At 36.1% G+C, this 16,612-nt stretch overlaps 1 protein-coding gene and 1 long non-coding RNA gene across 3 annotated transcripts in view; both read right to left on the reverse strand.

Annotated features, from left to right (window-relative positions):
* Positions 1-2,851: 2,851 nt before the first annotated feature.
* LOC144958413 (uncharacterized) overlaps positions 2,852-16,612 on the reverse strand; it is an 84,429-nt gene continuing 70,668 nt past the window's right edge. Inside the window, exon 3 of the mRNA XM_078890434.1 lies at positions 2,852-3,714. Within this exon, the coding sequence (XP_078746560.1) occupies positions 3,543-3,714 (172 nt within the window). The 3' untranslated portion in view covers positions 2,852-3,542. The remainder of the gene's footprint in view (positions 3,715-16,612) is intronic.
* On the reverse strand, positions 10,301-13,843 carry LOC144958416 (uncharacterized). 2 transcript variants are annotated; one of them, XR_013642422.1, is made up of 3 exons: positions 13,561-13,843; positions 12,541-12,713; positions 10,301-12,215 (listed from the first exon to the last, which is right to left on the reverse strand). It is a non-coding gene; the product is annotated as an uncharacterized LOC144958416 (long non-coding RNA). The 2 variants fall into 2 exon arrangements; XR_013642430.1 differs by having other exon boundaries at positions 11,473-12,215; positions 13,606-13,843.

Raw genomic sequence — 16,612 nt, forward strand, 5'->3', positions numbered from 1 at the left:
TCAGAATTTCATTTAGTAAGAGAGCAGCAGCTCTGTCATCTTATTCTATATTAAAGGGAAATCATCGTCAAATTTCTTGGGTAATAGAAATTATCTAAGTTATAGCTCTTATGTAGACACTGGAGGAAGAAATGACATGAATGGGAGGCTTTGTCGTCGTTATATATATGACACTCGCTTCAGGCCGATAGCTTCCTGGTTTGAGTCCTCTGAGGGCGTTGCAAGGTTAAATCCTTGAAAAAATGATTTTATTTACATTTTCTCACTGCTCATGTTGAAAAAAAATGTAATAGCGTCTCTAAGGCATCTTTCGTCCTACAAAATTTTATTAAATGTAACTATATAACAAAGATTTGTTGCGGTTTTGTGTTTTAGTGATATAATACTCGCTTTCAGACCGGTAGGTACCTGGTTCGACTCCTGCCCTTAGCGCTTTCTCTCAGTGTACTCAGCGTTGTTTCTGCCAGTAAAGGATTTCAATAACACCTCGAAGGCATTAGGTGATGTTGGTTTGGGATCCTTTGTTATGCGTTTTCAGCACACTTAGTGGAAAATGCTCTAAATAAAAGCTTTTAAGTTTCTATTCTTTCTAAGTTGGTTACTTTTGCTTCCAATACCACTATCACCACCATAGCCAGCAACATCATCTATGACATCACTTTCCTCTTCCTCTTCGTCATCATCATTATCGTCATCATCTTCGCCATCATAATCATCATCATCATCATCATCATCATCATCATCCTCATCATCCTCATCATCCTCATCATCATCCTCATCCTCATCATCATCATCATCAATATCATCATCAATATCATCATCGTCCTCATCATTCCTTTTTCACTTTCCCCGGCTGTTATACCTCAAGCCTGATGTGAAATTACCATAAAACCATAAGATGAAGGTCATCAACAAAAGATATGGGCGTTTCGAGGTTTCCTTTATAAAAAAATGATTCTTATATATTAAATATGTCTTCATGTATAGTTCGATAAGGTCTCCGAAAAGGAAATTGCATCAGTGTAGCTTGTCTTTCATGGTCGAATGATGTGGGTGTTTCGGGTTTCTCCTTTATCAGCTATGAATTATTTTAGATATATCTCCTATTATCTCACTTTATAATCAATGAAAGATGTAGTTCGTAGTGTAGATGGAGGAGGTTTTTAGTAACGAAAAACGTGAAACGTCCCAAAAATTTGTTCTTTGCTAGTAAAGTTGAAATTAGCATTCATTTCATCATTCATCATAGTCTTGAAATTAAATGATTAATTTGATTTATATGCTGCTATGTGATCTAGTGGAATGACACTCGTTTTCGGATCAGAAAGTCGGACGCTCGGCGCATAGTTGAGTCCTTGGAAAAGGCTCTTTACTCACATTTTATCACTGTACTCAGGTGTAAAATGAGTACCTGGCCGTTAACAGTATCGTCTATGTCTGATAAATTATAATATTGCTTAACAGTCGTCATGTCTCGTTCTACATGTTACGTGTTGCTGTTGGTCAGGGACCCCCCGTAAAGCGCTTTGATCACGTTTAGTGGATATTGCGCTATACAAAATCTCAAGTTTTTTTTTTCATATCATCAATATGATGAGGACGTATCGGGTGTTCTATTTATCAACATCAATTAATTCAACTGAAGTATCCACTTATCGTCTCAAAGAAAACCTAAAATGGCAAGCACACATCAGCAAAATAATAGGTAAAGCAAATTCAGCGTTAGGGTTCATCAAAAGGAACATTAGATATTACCATGCAAACCTAAAAGAAACCGCCTACAAAACATTCGTAAGATCAATCTTAGATTGTTCTTGTACGGTTTGGGATCCACACAGACAGTCGGATATTAAAGCAAATGAAGCTGTCCAGCGCTGCGCTGCAAGATTTGTCTTGAATGACTAGAACCCCCTATAGCAGTGTAACACCAATGATCACACAGCTTGGATGGACTCCATTACAAGACAGATGGAAAGAACAACGACAGACTCTTATGTTCATAAGTAAAAACAAAATGACGGCCATCTCACCAGAACGACTAGACATACAACAAAATTCACACATTCAAAGAAAAACCCACTCAAAAGTACTAAACCACAAATCTACAAACTCATACATCTTCAAATATTAAATTGCACCTCGCACTATCAAAGACTTAAACGCTCTTCCCGAATGATGTGTGAACACAAAAGATTTAGAAACATTCAAGAGAAGATTATCAACATTCTTCAGCCTAAACACCAACATTGGCTGTCACATTCAAAAAATCTTTCCGCCCTCGAATGCAAATGCTCAGAATTAAGTCGACTTCGAGTAACATTCAGATTCAGATTCAGAATCAAAGTTTATGAATCGTAACTTCTTGGGTGTAGTTTCAGTTGCATCTTCTTATTTCCAAGATGCTAACATTCAAATTCATCCTTTTTAAAAACAGTAATCAAAGGGAAATAATGGTTTCTTTCATACGAGTGACAAACTATGATATGGCGTAACGTGGCCTTCACTGAAAAGAGATTTTTAAAAATATCTTTCTTTTAACAACAAATGTTTTCTCTTATATTATTGTATCGCAAGAGTGTGATACAAAAGGGGCGTGTCATTATGCTATTCCTCTTAACATCAAGGTTATCACAGCATACTACTAGTACAAGACATTTAAGCACATTTCATCGAATTGTGTCCACAACAATTAATTACAAGTTTGTAAAAAAAAAGATGCAGAAGAAACAATAAGTGATACAAATTTACATTAGTACACGTCTATATTCGTGTGCTTCATGTCGACCCAGTTTTACTATTAAATTATTTGTAGTTGAAAAAAGAGGAAATCAGCAGGTCCAAGAGGCGATGGTGTTGTTTTATTTATTTATTCATTTATTTTGTTATTGAGGATCATATTTGTTGGTTTTCTTATTGATGGAAGTAGACACGTGGAGTTGAGAGCAGATGACAATTATTATATTTCTTTGCCAGTCATAAAAGTAGAGACGAATATGAAGGTTTAAAACTTCATTTACGTTTCTCTATTTTACAAGTCAGAGGGTGGTAGACAATAGCTCAATTAAAATACAAGTAGATGAAATATATTTCCCTTGAAATTATATATCTGTTCTGTCTGAAATTCTCTTCTAAATAAACACCTCACGCTCATATAATAATTGATATATTATACATAGCATCAATATGTTTAAAATGAGATCAATGTATAAACAATTTAACAATAGAATCATTTTATTTATTTGTATTCCCCAAAAAAAGAACCCAATAATGTAAACTTTTCTCCCAACTATCTAGTTATAAGACATAATTAGTTACATAGTTACATAGTTATGAGACATACTTTATGGTTATAGCCCTATATGTGAATATTCAATTGTAGGTCTGTGTGTGTGTTTGTGTGTGCATGTGTGTGTGCATGTGTGTGTGTGTGTGTGTTTTGCGGGAGGTTGTGAGGTGTGGTATTAATTCTCTCATGGAAAATCGAACTCGAGCCATCATATCAACCCGACATAATACCGTTTTGAGAAGATTGGTCACTAATATTAAGGCTTTATTATAGTGCAGGTCGGAATTTCGCCAGATCCACATGGATGGTCTTTGGTCATTAGGTGTATGGATACTTTTTCTGGGTCCAGACCTATCGGACAACACTTGGGATACTTGGCTCTTGGATCTGAAAATGTCGTCTTTCCCGGAAAATTCGTCTCAGTGCATCTACAAGCAAGAAAAAAGATAAAAAGGAAGTGTATAGACAACCGACATTCCAATTTAAAACATGATCTATTTTCCACGGCATAAGCTATACACACACACACACACACACACACACACATATATATATATATATATATATATATATATATATATATATAATATATATATATATATATATATATATATATATAATATATATGCTTTTTACAAATTGATCGCATATTCACCTTGATATAATACTAACGTACTGTTACCAAATTAGTTTTGTTGTATCGTGGCCAGAAATATTTACTTCAAATATAGATTGTATTGGCCCTCAGTGATCTTAGACTTCCGTCAAAGGTTCTTTATATATCATGAACAAAAAAATACAAGGCCTGAATTTTACTGACTATAAGCTAGTTGTGATAATACTTATTAATAAAAAGCATTTCTAAAGAACATAAAACAGTGCAGGTTTAGTCCATGGATGTTCTTACTATATTCAAGTGAAAGGTCTTGGGACCCCTAGTAAAACGCTTTGAGCAGATTCATTTAATTATAATAAAATATAAATAATTTGAGCTTTATATAGCGCAATATCCACTAAATGTGCTCAAAGCGCTTTACAATGGATCCCTGGTCAACAGCAACATGTTAGGCGATATTAAAATTTTTCGGACAAAGACAACACTGCAACGGCCAGGTACTCATTTTACACCTGGGTACGGTGAGAGAATGTGAATAAAGAGCCTTTTCCAAGGACTCAACTATGCGCCGAGCGCGAGGCTCGAACCCAACACCTTCCGATCCGAAAGCGAGTGTCATACCACTAGACCACATAGCCGCACAATTAATCTAGAGATCATCGATATATGCAAGCTGTAAAGCATTGAATATTATCTCGAAATGAAAGGATAGGAGGGCGGAGTTTTATTTATTTATTTTCATTTTTGTATTGATTTGGAGTTGGGTTCATCAACAGCTTACTGTTCTCTTGATTTTTCTCCTTTTTATATAAAAACAATTCATATTTTAACATTTCCATTCCAACTCATTTTTATCTGAATTAGAAATGATCCAAATTTTGCTGTCTTGGTCTATATGATATCCGAATGGAACTCCACCACTATCCCTATGTAATAGAAATTTATATCATACGTTGTATGGTCAAAACAGTTTACTGGCCTAAATCGATTATTACCATCTTAGATATGAAACATCCAGTATAGTGTGTGATAAACAACATGAAAAGACCATTTTTAGATATATTAAATGCGATTAATAGAATAAGAATAATGAAGACTTATTTAAATAAAAGATGTCTAAACCAAAACTGATTAATTATATAATAAGGGCGGCAACTCTTCCATATCCATACGAATCGGGAGGGGAGTAACCGAGAAAAATCAAGGATTATGTGTTTTAATGTGTGTGTGTGTGTGTTTGTGTGTGTGAGTGTATATGTGTGTGTGTGTAACAACGTTAAGAGCAAGATAGGGAGAGAGAGAGAGAGAGAGAGAGAGAGAGAGAGAGAGAGAGAGAGAGAAAAAGAGAGAGAAGAGTGTTTGGAAAATATGCTTTTAAAAAGAATTATCCGTAGTAAATCAACAAAAACATAACAAGTGTATAGTAAGGGATAAAAACTGGCGCGTTATATTACATTAGAGTTAAGAATAAAACTTTGGATGTTACATATCACCCTCAACTGAAAGAAATAAAAGATTTCTCATTTACATCACGCTGGAGCAAGAGTATTGTTATCATTTATATTCGCTGCCCCCTCCCCCCCCCCCCCCCCCCCCCCCCCCCGATTATCAAGTGAAATGAAATCCAATGATTCAGTGGACAGGATAGTCTTAATGAAATGTCTTGAATTTTTAAATATCCGTAGTAAAACAGAGTATAGACAGAGATATAAACAAGAGATGGCGCGTAATAGTAAATAAGAGATAAATATAGTCTGAAGACTAAATCTTTGGTTGTTGCATCTCCTCTTCGAAAATCAAAGTAATATATACAAATGAAATAAAATCTGAAAATTTCCAGGACAGAAGAGCTCCAAATTTCTCACGCACCATCCCGTCCATGTAAAACTACGGCTATGTGGTCTAGTGATATGGCACTCGATTTCGGATAGAAAAGTAATTAGTTCAAGTCCTCCTCTGAGCAGTGCAGAATTTAGTTCTTGGAATACGACCTTTACCCACTATTTTCTCACTGAGGTGTAAAATGAGTAACTGGCCGTTAATAGTGTTGGCTGTATCGGAAAAAAAGCTTGTGATGTCGACTAACATGCGTCATATCTCGTCCTACATATTAAATGTTGCTGTTTGATAGGGACCCCTTGTAAAGTTTTTGAACACGTGTAGTGGTTTTATTGCGATATAAAAATGCTCGTGTATTTGTCATACTCTTTAATCTATAAAACCCTTTACTCCGTTCTGTCATCCCACTCTGGTGTACAATAAGTACCAAGCCGTCTACAACGTTGTCTTTGTCGGAAAATATTGTAATTTCTTGTCTTACATTTTATGTGGTACTGTTGTTGTCAAAGCTCACAGCGCCAACAGCAGGAGACTACAATTCCTATGTAATATCGCTAAAACAGTTTACTGGCCATAAATTGATTATTACCATCTTAGATATGATTTATCTAGTATACTGTGTGATAAACAACACGAAAATACCATTTTTAGATCTATGAAATGGGATTAATATAGAACAAGAATAATGAAGACTTATTTAAATGAAAGATGTCTAAACAAAAACAGATGAATTATACTAAGGGCTGCAACTCTGTTTAATTGATATAACGGGAAGGGGAATAACCGAAAAAAAGGAAAAATTATGTTTTTGTTGTGCATGTGATTGTTTGTGTGTCTGTGTGTGTGTGTGTGTATGTGTGTGTGTGTGTGCCATGTAAAGCGCGACAGAGAGAGAGAGTGAGGGAGGGAACGAGAGAGAGAGAGAGGGAGGGAACGAGAGAGAAAGAGAGAGAGAGAGAGAGAGAGAGAGAGAGAGAGGGGGGGGGGGGGGTTAAAGAGAGAAACAGAGAAGAAAGAGTGTCGGGAAAATAGAGAGATAAGAAATGTATTGAATTTTTTAATATCCGTAGTAAAACAGCAAAATCAAGAGAGTTTCTATACATATATAGACAGAGATGTAAACAAGACATGGCGCTTAATAGTATATAAGAGATATATAGACTGAAGACTAAATCTTTGGTTATTGCATCTCCTCTTCCAAAATCAAAGCAAGATCTTAGTCCTCCCCCCCCCCCCCCCCCCCCCCAGGACAGAACAGTTCCAAATTTCTCACGCACGGTCCCATTCCGTTATGTAAAATGCCGCTATGTAGTCTAGTGATATGGCACTCGTTTTGGATAGAAAAGTAATTAGTTCAAGTCCTCCTCTCAGCGATGCAGAATTTAGTTCTTGGAATAAAACCTTTACCCTCTTTTTCTCACCGTACTGAGGTGTAAAATGAGTAAATGGCCGTTAACAGTGTTGGTTGTATCGGAAAGAGGATTGTGATGTCGACTAACATGCGTCATATACCGTCCTAAATATTAAGTGTTGCTGTTTGTAAAATTTTGAACACGTATAGTGGATAAATTGCGATATAAAAATTCTCGTGTATTTTTCATACTTCAAATACACTAAGCCACATCGCCACCTGGGTGAAGTATTGTGCGATAGCGGTGATGTAGTTTAGAATATAAAACCCTTTACTCACGATCTATCACCCTAATTAGGGGTACAATAAGTAGCAAGCCGTCTACAACGTTGTCCTTGTCCGAAAATATGGCAATGTCGGATAACAGACGTAATGTCTCATCCTACAGTTTATATGTTACTGTTGGGTGGGGATCACGTGTAAAAGTATTTGAACACCTTTACTTTAAAATACGCAATATAAAAGCTCGCTCCTGGTTCTAGAACGTTCCAATATGCATCGCGACGGCGTTAATTGGCTGAGCGATAAGTGTGATAAAGAAAGATCGAACGAGTGATAAGAACTCGTGTCTCTGTTAATGTTTTTAGCCAGCCTGTTTATGGTTAGTAGTTCTCACTAAATCATATTAACTAGTTCGCACACAAAACGGTTTAAAATTGGTTTAGGCGTAGGTTACTTATTTCCGGCTGGTAGAATGTTGTTGGCTTTGTTGTCAAAGCGCACAACGTCAACAGTGGAGACCAATTCACCCCTCGAAGTGTGAATTCTATTGATTTTTAAAAATTTTTTTTAGACCCAGGCCATCCTATCTAATGACCCTCTTAATTAGTAACAATTTTATTTGTTAGGTTAATTATTATGTTTAGTGGTAGTAGCAGTAGAAAGGCATTGGCATTAACTGCTTCTGTATCGTTCGTTATGACAATTTGTATTTTTTTTTTTTTTTTTGTATTTATTTATTTATTTATTTATTTTTTTTTTTTGGTTAAAGGATGAAATAAGGTTGAAATATTAATGTTGTCTAACGCGTTCATGGAGGGTGGGGGGTTAATTGGGCAGTTGGTCAGTTAGAGGATATATTGGGTTGGTGGGTTGTAATAAATTTTGTTACTTTTTTAGATGATTTAAATTAACAATTAAATAGCTGATCATGGTTGGCTGTGGAGAGTAGATAAAATGTGTTGTTGTGATTGGTGGATGACAGAGATCCTGTACCAATCGGTTTATTGATGATTCAGGGCTGTTTGTAATGTTGTTTAGATAAATTGTCTGGGACTGGTAGAGGTTTAGTAGGGGGGGGGGGGGGGGTGTTGGATTCTGAGGGTTTTGATTGGTGGGAGTTGAAAGGCTGCAGCCTATCAGCTGATCGGAATATTCGAACTTCTGTAATATGGGGTTATTGTGGAAATGAGGTTAGGTTTAGGTTTTAGGTTGGATGGGGGGGGGGGGGGGGGGGGGGGGGGTGGAGGTTTCTGAATTGCTTCGGTTGTTGGGATGTTGAATACACGGGTCAATCGTCTTGTGGGTTTATTAATTGTTGTGGTCGGTTGATGTTCTTGGGCTATTGCTAAATTATGGGAGTAGATTGGAACTGGTGATGAAGGTGGTTATGCTTTTAAAAGGAAACTTTTGATTAATTTGTTAGTAACCTATTCCTTGCTCCCTCAGGAGTCCAAGGATGGCCACCCACTTTCCCGCTCTCTAGCCGAGCGTCATTCGCTGCTTCAACTACTGTGCACGTGGTCTTTCCCTATGCAGCATTGGTTATTTTATTTTTCTATGAATATGGTTAAGTTTTCGTTAAAGTTAGAACCATGGGGGGGGGGGGGGGGGGGGGGGGGGGGGGGGCGGTTGTGACTGTGGGTGTACAAGGTGTACGTTTTAATATTATAAATATTGTAAATATTCTTCTTTCCGAGTCGGCCCCGACTGATCTCATCTGCATACATGTAGTCCACGGCAGTCTAGACGCCGCAGCGCAATTGTTTCAGCCGCACTTCAGGCGGGTTGGGTAGGACTAGACCCCTCCGGCATGCTGCGCGGCACACACATTGCCCCGCGCCGTCTTTGCCGTGGGCCGTTGCGCCGAGTTCGCCGGGGCCGCATTGGAAAAAAAAAAAAAGAAAAAAAAAAAAGATTATATCTTACTAAACACTTGTGTCACGTCCTTTCCTTGGAGGTTTGTTATTATTATTTTGTTGAGTTTAGTATAAGTGGGAATTTTTTTTTTTTTTTGGGGGGGGGGGATGTTGTTTTGTATGTTAGTATTAGTATCATTTATTATTAGATGGTTTTATCTGCCACATGATCTTTTAGAGCCGAAATAGGGTCGGTGTTCTCTACTCTAGCTATAGTTTTGCAATCAGATAAATAAAAATACAAAAAAGGTGGTACTCTGCATTTTTCCTTGGCGTGATCTTCTGTCGTTTATGATGGTATTCTTTTCCGTCTCCGTTTGTATCAGGGTGATGGGAAGGGGGCTGTCTGCATTGTCTATCTAGATGTGGGGTAGGATTGGATGTACTGTATGGGGGAGGGGGGGGGGGTGCGGGGTAGTGAACAAAGGAAAAGGTAACATTAGTTATATACAGAATGGTTCTGATTATATTATTCCGGAGGCCGCCGAAGAATTTGGAGAAGGATGATCGATTCATCGGGTTGTGTATCATTATCAATGCTGAGAGAGAAGGGGGGGGGGGGGGGGGGGGGGGGGGTAAGAATAGACATGGACGCACCTCGTTGTTTGTAACCAGGTTGTTTGGCGGTGAAGTTGGTGAAAAAGTTATGGCTATATCAGTGTGGTAGAGAGGGCGAAAGGGGAAGTTAATGTAGAAAAGGATAATACTACAGCAAAAGTAAGGGAAGGAGGAATAACTAGATACTAGGAGTGGAAATATATAATAGTAAGTGATCAGTCAGGTGAATGATCGATAATAGAGGTGTAAATAATATATGTATAAATAAAGTTTGTAAAGCTAGCTCACTCGGGGGGGGGGGGGGGGGGGGGGGGGCGGAAGGGAGGGGTAAGGTCAGGTTGTGGGTGTGGTGCAGAGAGTTGAAATGTCTCGGAGGAAGGTCATTTATCTGAATTGTGTTATTAGGTCGGTATATTTGTTCCATCTTGTTTCTCTCTCTTTATCTAAATCGGTTTTGTATTTCTTTTGTATTATGTTAAGGGGGGACCTGTAGTCAAAAATCCATTTTTGATTGTAATGCTAATATTGCTATTCCCTTGTTATTTTAAGGTGGTAGGAGGTCTAATTTGATGATTAACACCAAAAAAAGCCCAAAAAAAATTTTTTTTTAGACATAGTGAGACTAAATAGGCTAAAAATAGACCAAAAATCCCAAAATTTCTTACAGTAATGCAGCCAAAACCAACGAATAGATCTCTTCCAAATTTACACACAATGTTTCTTACAACAAGAGCTATACCATGACGTAAAGGTTTAGCAATAGTCCTGAAAATAAATTTTTAAGAATTTTTTTTCGATTTCGGCTGAAAATTTGGCGCGGAATTACAGTAAAAATTCGATTTAAAAATTCATAAAACTGCTCAATTTTAGTTTATCCCAAAACCCCTACGTCATGGTACAAAACACATTATAAGAAAGATTCTGACCAAATTTGAAGACAATCTGATGGAAAATAATCCAGATATGAATGTTAGAAAATCAGAAAATGACGCAAAATGGAGTTTTGAGAAAACGCAAAATTTGTCTTTAATTTGATAATAAAGTTAATTTTGCAGACAAGCACAGGAAAACATCCATCAAAATTTCAAAGTATATTCAATATAGAACAAGAAAACAGTTAAATTTTGTACATTTATCAAATTCTGAAAAAATTATGATCGATTCGCTAACCCATACCCCTAAGAAAAAATTTGCGGAAAAATTGAATGATATCAGTTTTTTACAAAAAAATTAATTTAGCGATCAAAATATGATTTATATTTATAAAATTCATCAATTAAAATCTCATAAACTAATAATATGATGTATAATTTGATGTTAAACACCCAAAAAAACTCAGAATTTTAAAATAAAATTTTTAAGGGGCATTATAGGATAAAATTAGACGTAAAACCCTAAAATTTCTAACATAGATGCACCAAAAACTAGCATATAAATTTCTTTCAAATTTAAACACAATGTTTCTCACATAAATAGCTATATCGTGATGGAAGAATTTATCAATAGTCTGGAAAATAAAATTTTTAGAATTTTTATTTGATTTTGCCTGAAAATTTGGCGCGTATCGACAGAAAAAATGAATTAAAAAATTATAAAATTGCTAAATATTAATTTACCCCAAAAACTTCCATCATGATGTAAAAGACATCATAGAAAAGATTCTGAATAAATTTGAAGATGATCTAAAGGAAAATGGCTAAGATAGGATTGCTAGAAAATCAGAAAATGACATAAATCGGAAAATTGAGAAAGCGCAAACTTTTTTAATAATTTGACATTGAAACTGATTTTGCAGGCAAAAACTTTCAAAATATGACCATTATAGGACAAGAAAACAAGAAAACTTTATAATTTAATCTAAGTCTAAAAAATTTATAATCGATTCGCTAACGCATACCCTAAAAAAAAAACAAAAAACTATAAAATTCAATTTTTTCCGTATTCAGAGATAAAATAATTTTGAGGTCAAATATGATTTATATCTTATGAATTCATTATTGTAATCACAAAAACTAATTATTTACTGTATACAATAGATTATAAAGAGATTTCTAGATATATTAAAAAGTCTCGAAATATGATTTCGTAAAATATGATATGGCGCGCTACCCTCATTTTTCAATGCTGCTTGAGAGACAAGTCATATAAAATTAGATATCTAGTCAATTTTAACTGCAAAATCAATTCTATTTTAGACAATAAAACAGTTAAATGATGCAAATAGATATAGCTCAGAATAAAAAGCAATTTGCTTTCCCAAACCCCTTGGAAATAAATTCCTTTCGCCTCAATGCAGGAAAAATCAACACCACTTGTTTGCCACCGCTTTTTTAGTACCATAGTTCCACAAAGAGGGTTGATCTTGCTCTGGTTGGTAAAAAAAAAAAAGATATTTCATTAGCAATTTTTGGAAATACATTATAAGTCATTGACATAAAATGCATCTGTCAAAGAAAGACCAATAAATAAAATGGTCATCATTCACACCAACACAGTTAAAATTTCATTGTTTTTACATCCACAGAACAGAACTCTTGGCGACAAACAATTTTCTGTTATTAAGTTACTATATTCAATAGTAATTCATTTCAAATGATGTTTTATCATTTTCATTTAGAAAAATGAGTATTTACTTTATTGATCATTAATCAAAAATGTAAAGGCGCTATGGAGATTTGGAAACATTACTAACCAGTGTCAAAAAGTACATGCAGACACTCTGCTGTGCTGGCCCAGATGATGGTTTGCTGGTTGATCAGTTTGCCACAGGAGGGCCTCAACACACCTTTCCAGAATAGCCCTTGAGCCAGCATCTTTATTTATTGTCAGGACACCAGTACAGTCAACTGAATTCTTTCATGTTAGCTGTCGATGAAAACAAAAAAATTAAATTAAATTCACTGCAGTGAAAATGGCACATATGCCAATGCCATTGCTAAAGTTTAAAACAACAACAACAACAACAACAATAATAATAATAATAATAATAATAATAATAATAATAATAATAATAATAATAATAATAATAATAATAATAATAATAATAATAAAATAAATAATTTGGAAAAAAAAAATTATCTAACATTGTCATTATCATTATCCTAGACATTTCAAACACTACTAAAACTGCTACCACTACAGACCTTATCATTATCTATCAAAGATATTTACCCTCTCTTTCTCTCCCTCTATATCACTATCTCTCGAACATAACATTCCAAACCCAATTTTCCGATATAAATCCCCCCCCCCCCCCCCCCTCCAAAGAAAAAAAATTGAAAAGTGTGGACGATGTATGCAGTATCAGCCAAATAAAGATAATTACAATAACTGAATGAAAAGTATTTTTTTTAAAAGGGTCCTGATCCTGAGACTGAGAATGTCTTTTCTTCTTGTGAGTCGCACGAACTTCACGAACCCTCTAGACAGTCTTGATCTTGACAAATTTGGAAACATATTGACTGGGAATCGAACCTTGAAACATCTGATCAGGTCTAGGTTTTATCGCCTGACATGGAGGGCTGATTTTGTTTGGGGAGGGGGGGGGGGAGTAGTATTTTATTATTGTTTGGCCCTGTTATTTTTCATAAAATAAAGTTAACTTGCGATAACAACGAGTGTGTCACAGTCGAACAAACACACAATCTCACAAGGCATGTTTAGTTATAAAAATAAGCAATAAATTAAAATGTGGTGTATTTCTTATGCTTACCTTGTAAACTAAGTATTCTGTGACTTGAATAGAGTGAAGAATTACCAAAGTTCATCAAAATCAACTTGTAATGCGATGAGTGAGGTCCAAAAGCGAATGAATTCATAATATTGTAAACAAAGGCAGGGACAGTCAGGGAGCGGCCATTGACGCTATCGTGGTGCATTGTGGGTCACTATTGCCACGTTCGAGGATAAATTTAGATCGGAATCATGTTTTGTTACTAAATTTAGACGCACCGTGACCTGACCTCTCAAATCAACCAATGAGAGCTCGTGACATTGTATAAACGGTATTCACTATTTGACCTTGTGATACTTACTTACTTAATCCTCTTCGGGCCTTGAGGCACATAGGGCATCCACCAGACATCTCCATTTTTTGCGATCGGCTGCTTTTGCGGTGGCTGTATTCCAGGACAGGCCTGCTTCCTTTAATTCTTTCTCCATCGTCCTTCGCCAGGTTTCTTTGGGTCTTCCCGCTTTCTCTTCCCATCTGCTGTCCAGTACAAGGCTGTCTTGGGAAGTGACCCTTTTTCCATTCTGGCCACATGACCCAGCCAACGCCATCTTCTTCTTTTTATTTGGCTATCAATGCTAGTGAAGTCAGCTTTCTTTAATAGATCCACTGTTCTTATTTTTATAGGCCAAAATAAATTAAAAATTCTTTTTAAACACTTGTTCTGAAAGGCTTCTAGTTTCTGTATTAAGGAGGATGTCATTTTCCAGCTTTCACTTCCATAAAGCAGTACACTTAAAACATTGCTCTTGTATATTTTCAGCTTTGTCTTTCTCATTATTTGCTTTGATTTCCAAAAGTTTTTCAGCATGCCGAAAGCCTGGTTTGCCTTTTGAATTCTGTGCTTGATATCGTGTTCTGCATTTCCGTCGTCTGTTATTTTGGATCCGAGGTAGGAGAACTCTGTTACCTCTTCAATTATATGTTCATCTATCCTAATTTCACTGTCATGTTTTGGATTCACCCTAATGTACACAGTCTTATCGAAATTTATTTTCAGTCCAATTTTCGAGGCGTTCTTGTGTAGTACCTTGTGATAATTCATGTTTATAATCATGATGTCGATGTTGCCAGATTGAAAAAGAGAAATGGCTAAGCTTTCCATCGATATGCGCCATGACCGGGTGGATAGGCTTTGAATAGCTGTTGTCAAGACCCAAACATTTGACAATATAGACCTTTAGAAAATAAAAACGTGGATACCTACGTTATAAAACTGCATCAAAAACACGTTTTTAATTGAAAATATGAAATTTTCTTTATATTTTAGGATTCTAGAATAATTAAACTACCTGAAAAGTGGACTAGCCCAATTTGGCCGAAAAAAAATTTTTTAACCAAAAATGACTACAGGTCCCCCTGAAGAAATATTAATGACATGTCGGTATTAGTGGTGTTTTGTCTGTGTACTTGACCCATCCATGCAGTCCAAATCGCTTGTCTTGTTGCTGCTAGGATGTGTATGTTTATTTCATGTGTTGCATTGTCAGTTTTGGGGATGATATTGTGTCTAAATGCTATTTCTCTATGTATGGGTTGTCGTATTGTTTTTTGTATTGTGTTTATTGTGGCTCTAATCAGTGTTTTTGTTTTAATGCAGTTTTTGAAAATGTGTACGTTTTGTGTTGGACAAAGCGCTCGGCATAAGGCGCATCTGGGCGTGTTGTTTGTTGGTAAGGCGTTGAACATCAGTCTGTATGTTATATGCTTACTGTATCTAGAAGTGTCATGTTTATGTAAGTTTTCTGAGGCCACTCTCATGTTATCTAATGTTAGTCCTGATGCGTGCATTAGGTCTTGTTCTCTGCGTTTGTTTGGTGTGTTTATTGTTCTGTATATCTGTTTACTGTCTAATTGTTTATTTATTGTGTCTGGGTATTTGTTTACTAGTCCTACACATTCTTTGTAAAAAGGAGGGAGTGTCTTACCTCCGAAATGGGGGAGTGTGTGGTCGATCTTTTTAAATTGTGTTAGTCGTGTCCCTAAGTAGTATGACCCGAATTTATTTCCTGTCGATTCTTGTATTATTTTGTCTATATATCTGATCCTAGTTGTGTCTAAGGTTCTTTTAATACATTTTAGTCCTGTGCCGCCTGATTCTGTGGGAAGTGTGAGTATTTCGTGTGGAATGGGTTTTGCGTCTTGTAGTATAAATGTGTCTATGCGTCTTTCTAATTTCTTTATTGTGGTGAACGGAGGTTTGAAGATTTTGATGTAGTATAAGATTTTTGGAATAATGTAGGTGTTCACTATCCTGGTTCTATCGAATATATTGGCTTTGATGTATGTGTATGAATGTAGTTTCTTGTCTATATTGTGTACAATTCTACTCCAGATGTGTTTCGGTGTCGTGTGTCTTTGACAGTACGTTATTCCGAGGATTTTAATTTGGTTAACCCATTGCATGTCGGGTATCTGGGCTTTTTCGGTTTCTAAGGGTTCGGGACCGAGACTCATGATTTTGGTCTTTTTAATATTTAGTTTGGCACCACTAGCGAGGCCGAAATTTTTGAAAGTTTCTAAAATTTTGTGTATGCTAGGTATATCTCTCGGAATCAGAGTTGCATCATCGGCATACGCGATGAGTTTTTTGTTGGCTTTTCCGGGAATTCTGGTGCCTTTAATTTTCGGGTTTCTCCTAATTTTTTCCAAAAAGGTTTCGAGACATAAGATGTATAGTTGGGCCGAGAGAGGGCAACCCTGTCGTACTGACCGACGATTTTGAAGGGATCAGATATTTTTTGATTGACTATTACACAGCTGGAGGGGTTGTTGTATAGTATTTTTATCCATCTTCTATAGTAAGGGCCTATGTTGTTGTGTTCTAATATTTTATGTAAGAAACTGTGTTCTAATCTATCGAAAGCTTTCTCTTGATCGATGGACAAAATGTATGCGTGTGTGTGTGTGTCTGTTTTACATATCCTATAAGGTCTCTGATGAAGTTTGTGTGTTGTTCTATTGTTCTGTTTTTTATGCTACATGTTTGTTCTTTGTCTATCAGTTGGGGTAGGTAAGTTTTGATTTTGTTGCT

The sequence above is a fragment of the Berghia stephanieae genome, chromosome 1, assembly GCF_034508935.2.
Source record: "Berghia stephanieae isolate SIO BIC M18660-M18661 chromosome 1, UCSD_Bste_1.3, whole genome shotgun sequence".
Classification (NCBI taxonomy): domain Eukaryota; kingdom Metazoa; phylum Mollusca; class Gastropoda; order Nudibranchia; family Aeolidiidae; genus Berghia; species Berghia stephanieae.